The sequence below is a fragment of the Priapulus caudatus genome, unplaced genomic scaffold, assembly GCF_000485595.1.
Source record: "Priapulus caudatus unplaced genomic scaffold, Priapulus_caudatus-5.0.1 Scaffold85, whole genome shotgun sequence".
NCBI classification, from domain to species: Eukaryota; Metazoa; Priapulida; class Priapulimorpha; order Priapulimorphida; family Priapulidae; genus Priapulus; species Priapulus caudatus.
This window is the reverse complement of record NW_014577146.1, coordinates 271733-278167: the sequence shown is the minus strand read 5'-3', so window position 1 is coordinate 278167 and position 6435 is coordinate 271733. Positions and strand designations below refer to the sequence as shown.

General features: G+C 40.5%; 1 protein-coding gene across 1 annotated transcript in view; it reads right to left on the bottom strand.

The window, feature by feature from the left end:
• The window catches only part of LOC106804755 (corticotropin-releasing factor-binding protein-like), a 30219-nt gene that overhangs the window by 8275 nt on the left and 15509 nt on the right, over positions 1-6435 (bottom strand). The window contains exons 2-4 of the mRNA XM_014806076.1: positions 3473-3563; positions 1737-1900; positions 231-432 (exon numbers count right to left, since the gene is read on the bottom strand). Coding sequence (XP_014661562.1) covers positions 231-432; positions 1737-1900; positions 3473-3563 — 457 coding nt within the window. The remainder of the gene's footprint in view (positions 1-230; positions 433-1736; positions 1901-3472; positions 3564-6435) is intronic.

The following is a 6435-nucleotide window of genomic DNA, read 5'->3' as shown; positions in this document are numbered from 1 at the left end:
ATATATATATATATATACACGTATCATACTATAAGTCGACTCGCTACTGTTATAATGTGCAAGTCTACTACTAAAAGCTTTACCGACGAATTAAGCACTGAATATATTGCAATGACGACAATTCCGGCGGTGACATGTAATATGTACATATAAACTTCCATATCTTCATAAACATCCTCAACGTTAAAATACAATAACGAATTCACTAGAGCATCTTTGTTCAAACTCACGTTTTGGGTTGTAGAAAAATCGGATGTTTACAACAAAACCCTGAGTCGCTACCGGTATCCTCCAATGCATCATCGCTACATTTTGGTGCGCGACGAACTTTAATGGTCCGTTGTCACAGAATAGCCTATATCTCTCATCAAATGATAGTCGGTCTTCGTCGCTTGGGAAAAACTGTCCATCCAACTCCCATCCGTCAACGACCTGCAATAAATAGGCAAACATCTGCAGTTATTAGCGAATGTAATAATTTGCGTGATAATGTAATCTGCCATTTCACCTGTTGTTCTCGCCTATCCAAGGTGCCTGGTGCTCCCATCGCTCTCTACCTTCTACCCCACCCCAACAATAAATCCTTCCTAATGGTACAGTCTAATATGCAATCGATGACTCATCATATCAAAGTAACGACGAATTATTACATTAATTCGTGCTCTTCAGATTACACTTACGATTACATGATTATATGCATTTATATTTCATATATTATATAGGGTCTAAAATAGCTAAGACAATTTATCTTAGATATCTATATTTGATATTATCTACGTGAATATACCCATGATTTCCATCTGTAATTTCGCTTCAGTTGGGCGGCGTGTGCTAATCACGCGCGACTACGTGTGCCCAAATCTATCCTAATGTGATTGACAATTAATATTTCTCAGTATCGTATGAACTAAAACATATGGCAGGTAAAGATCCTCTATGTACTCTTGATAGTATGTACACACATAGTTTAAATAAGAGAGAACGACGACAGAGAGCGCGAGAAACGGAGAAAGAAAGGGGGAAGGAGGGAGGGAAGAAGAGGCGACGCAAGGGAAAGAGATGGAAAGAAGGAGAAGAGAGAGAGAGAGAGCGAAAGAGAAATGCAGGAAGAGGGGAAACGAGGAAATAAAATAGAAAGAAGGTGAGAGGGAATGAGTAAAAGAGAGAGAGAGAGAGAAAGCGAGGGAGGGAAAGAGAGACCGGGGAGCAACAGAGAAAGAGAGAGAGAGAGAAAGAGAGGGAGCGATGCAAAGAGACAGACAGACAGACAGACAGACAGAGAGAGAGAGAGAGAGAGAGAGAGAGAGCGAGAGAGAGAGAGAGAAAGAGAGGGGAAGGTGAAAACCGAAATGTACTGTGACTTGGTTACGAGTTCCATATGGACACATTCTGAACATTCGAAACGTCAACACAAGCATGCATGTATAAGATTTTCAGGTGTATATAACCTGCAATATCCGTTAAACAGCCGTTTAAATTAAGCAGCCTTTGTAATAACTCACCAACTGTCCAACTTGATCAACATTACTCGTAAGGACTCACCACATGTATAATAAAATTCACCAGAATTTGTTTACAATAAAACTGATTCTATTACAAAACTGTCGAGCCGTATTAAAGAAGTGGTGAACTGATTTTATTCGAAAAGCTCTTGATTTGTTACTACAGGGACTCTTTTATTACTATAATGTTTGGTACATTTTTTTCTCCGTTACAACTTTTAGATCTATACGTACACTAACAAGACCTGCATCTTCACACTTCACGTCAAAACTCTTAAATTCAATTTCGATGAGTTGATCAGGCTGACCCTGAAGGTACATAGCACAGTCTCCTATCGCATCATCTCCTGTCGATTGGAAATAATACTCCCCGCCTAGATTGATCATTTGCACGCATTCTGAAAAAAACGCATAAAATTCAGCCATATGTGAAATACGAAATTAAAATGTGTAATTACCGCATTTCGTGGATTATAGGGCACATTTTCATCTCAGATAGTGTCTCCAAAAACTACTTTGCGTGTTATAAGCTGGAGGTCGTTTTAACGAATAATATTATAGCTAGAACCTTTAGTTATGGTACGATACACACGGCGGTACATATATTACATGTGGAATAGCCTAAAGTATATAATAACCAATGCGTATAGCGAGACGGGCTTATTACATACAGCGAAGCTACTATTCTTCAAGGAATGGACCCAAACAAGAGCAAAAGCGTGTGTCATGTAAGACATTAATCGAGAAAATTGTAGACAGTGAGTTTAAAAGTAGGCCTGTTATTTCAAGCAGTTATTGAACTGTAAATCTGTAAAAACAAATAGTATAACTGGAGCTCGACCATAATATCCGTTCTTCGTAATAAATATAGTAATAGATAAACCACCGTTAGAATCATCTCAAAAGACATATAGCGGTTCAACATCTAATAGCGGGCGACTATATAAAAGAATCTATCGTATATTTTAATTAGCTAACGCCACGGCTGTCATTATATTGCTGGTTTCAATTTCAAATTCATAATTACTTTTAAACAAAAGTCCTAATTTATATATCACTGGGTCATCCTCTTTATTAAGCGTGCGCGCGTTGCGCATCGAATTGCGTGTGTTAATCTCGTAATTTCTCACAATTTATCAAGGTGCACAGAACATTTTACCGATTTAGTGGCTTCAGTATCTTTAGTCATGGATCTGTCGCAGTAAATACTAACAGTAGATGTTTCACCAACGTTCACCCATTTCGTACACAGCGGTGGATCATTGTTAAAAGTAGAAGAACTTTGATTTATCCGTGTCGATTTCTGCCACAGTAGCCGATATATAAATGGATATTTCTCCGTAATTACAACTCGGAATAGTTTAATTTTACCCTCGTTTTAATGATAACTCATTGTTGTAAAAAAGTGCGTCAGGGTTTGGTATTAAGTGCCGTCCTTTCTTTTATGAGTTATGGTTTTTTATCTGCATAAATGTTAAATTCGGACATACAACTTAAATTTTAGGCATTTTTTTTTCATTTTTTCAGTAAATATGAAAGTAAAGAAAATTCGCGACGCGCGATTTTTGTGCATAGGGATTGTTGTAGGCAAAAATTTGCTTTCACACTCTATGTGGTGATTAGGAAATATCCAAAATACAATTTTTACATAAAATTGCAAAATTTGTGTCACATAATTAGGTGATGGAAATTTCATGAAATTTTTCGGCTTGAGCATAGGGATATATCTCATCTATAAATAAAACGTGTAATTAATTCGATTCATTAGTCAATAAACGTTTACTCTTCATTAGAGCAATACCCGTGCAAAAGTTTGTATCCGCAAGAAGCACACTATAGTCACAACGAATTGTAATACTGAATAGGTGATTAGTTTATGATATATGAGTAAATTACGAAGTATTATGCTAAGAAATTGAGTGAACCTTAACGGTTATGCTTGTAAAAGAAAGCACCAATGATTAACTCACCTAACCGGTGCCGTAAAGGCTCATCCGGGGACTCTTCAGCTATGTCCTCTGACTGACGCACAACTCTGGCAAATAAGGCATTTTTGATGTTCTGAAAAGTTGCCAAAAATGCAAGATTATTGATAAACGCGAGCAGCAATAATCGAGTAAACGAGAATTAGTCCACTGTATGTAACATAACTGTAGGCCTATTATGCATATAACAGTAATGACTACGAACCATTTACTATAATGTTTAAGGAAATAGTTTCGATACCATATGCCATAGTCACTGACATGTAATCTCGTAATATTACTGTAATAATTCATATAGTTTCTGATTCTATTCATAATAGAAATACCACAAGCACATTTATTACAGATAATAAACCTGCACGCTCTAAATTATCTGCTGATTATTTGCTACATTTTGAGGCAGAATCATAATCTATTCATTAAAAATTTCCCTTACAATTCTCGAATAAAGTAAATAAAATTTCTTCGTTCAGACGTCATCTTACTAATTTAAATATGCGCGCGTATGTGTGCGCGCGTGTGCATGTATGTGTTTGTGTCTGCCCGTATACGTTTCTGTATTTCTCTGTTTGGGTGTGCGTGCGCGCGCGTGTATGTTCCTGTGCGCATGTGGATGTCGTCTTTCGTTTATACGTAAGATCACTAGACAACCAGATATGAAGAGCGATAGACAAATATGATGAAGTGCAATAGATAGCTATCGACGAAGGTTATGATGAGAGAGAGAAAGAGAGAGAGAGAGAGAGAGAGAAAGAGAGAGAAAGAGAGAGAAAGAAGAGAGAAAGAGATAGGGGGGCGAGAGAGCGTGAGCGCTCGAATGACAAGAGATGAAGACAGAAATAAAATTTGAAATAGAGACAAGGATAATGATAGAGATAGAGATAGAGACAAGGATAATGATAGAGATAGAGATAGAGACAGAACTAGAGATTGCGATAGACAGAGATAGCGATAGATAGAGATAAGAGAGAGAGAGAGAGAGAGAGAGAGAGAGAGAGATAGAGATAGAGATAGAGAGAGAGATAGAGATAGAGATAGAGATAGAGATAGAGATAGAGATAGAGATAGAGATAGAGATAGAGATAGAGATAGAGATGTAGATAAAGATAAAGATAGAGATAGAGATAGAGATAGAGATAGAGATAGAGATAGAGATAGAGATGTAAATAGAGATAGAGATGTAGATAGAGATAGAGATAGAGATAGAGATAGAGATAGTGATGTAGATAGAGATACAGATAGAGATAGAGATAGAGATCGAGATCGAGATAAAGATTAAGATAGAGATAGAGATCGATATCGAGATCGAGATCGAGGCAGAGATAGGCTTGGCTAGCAAACAAGGAATGCTATAGTGTGTAGGAAACGTTTGTGAAACGCAGAGCTGAAAGGCGCGTCGCTAACGCGCGTCATATTGTGTACATCCCTCACACACATCTATTATGCGATGTCACGCATCTATTATAGTAAATGTCACGTACGGGCTCTGTATGATTAAGGTTTCGTCGTGACTCCGCTTTCACGGAAAGCAGCTAGTATAATTAACGCACTAATAGCCTCAAAGGCTCGCCGTTAGATGCCTAGAGTAGCAACTACGTGAAATTGGAGACAAAAACTCTCAGAATTGATGTGGTAATTAGTGTAACAGATAGCAGGTGGTCATGCCACTGCCAAGCGGGCATCGCTATATATTTTGCCGCCTGGTCGTTGTACTTGTTCACTGTCAATCAGCCTGCCGTATCCTCCAGCAGCGAGATCACCCCCACGCGTCGCGTTACCACAGAAGCCACAATACCACGAGCTCCGAGCACACACTCACAGCCGATAATATTGTTCACGATTGATCATGAATGCTGTTATATTTTTATTTATACAAAAAGCACATCTAAATTATGTAATTAATATAAAAAGCGTGGCGACACAATGCCAGAATATATGTATAGAAGAATTTACGATTGGGCCCATCACTAATTTGATAACCATTAATCCGCGAACCATTAATATTACTAACATGAGTCGCTAATTGCCATCAGTTGCAAGGCCGGTGCGTATCGTGTTACCCATAATATGTGAATGTTTCGCACTTTCGGATGATCTACTATAGGAAGCCAAGCAATTGATTTAGCAACTCGTATATGCTAATTATAGTTAAACATCCTCCCACGCCCACCCACACACGAACTCACGCACACAAATACACGCGCACCCACACACGCACTCACGCACACAAATACACGCGCACCGGCCCACACACGCACTCACGTACACAAATACACGCGCAGCCACACACGCACTCACGCACACAAATACACGCGCACCCACACACGCGCTCACGCACACAAATACACGCGCACCCACAAACGCACTCACGCACACAAATACACGCGCACCGGCCCACACACGCACTCACGCACACAAATACACGCGCACCCACACACGCGCTCACGCACACAAATACACGCGCAGCCCCACACGCACTCACGCACACAAATACACGCGCACCCACACACGCGCTCACGCACACAAATACACGCGCACCCACGCACACACATAGATACGTGCACGCACATACAAAGACACATACACACATACACACCACATACGCGCACGCATCCTGCATCCACGCATCTACACACGCGCGCACACGCATCATGCATCCACGCATCTACACGCGCGCACACACGCATCATGCATCCACGCATCTACACGCGCGCACACACGTATCCTGAATCCACGCATCTACACGCGCGCACACACGCATCCTGCATCCTCGAAACTACACGCGCTCACACGCATCCCGCATCCACGCATCTACACGCGCACGCATCCTGCATGCACGCAACTACACGCGCGTACACGCATCCCGCATCCACGCAACTACACGCGCGCACACGCATCCCGCATCCACGCAACTACACGCGCGCACACGCATCCTGCATCCAAGCATC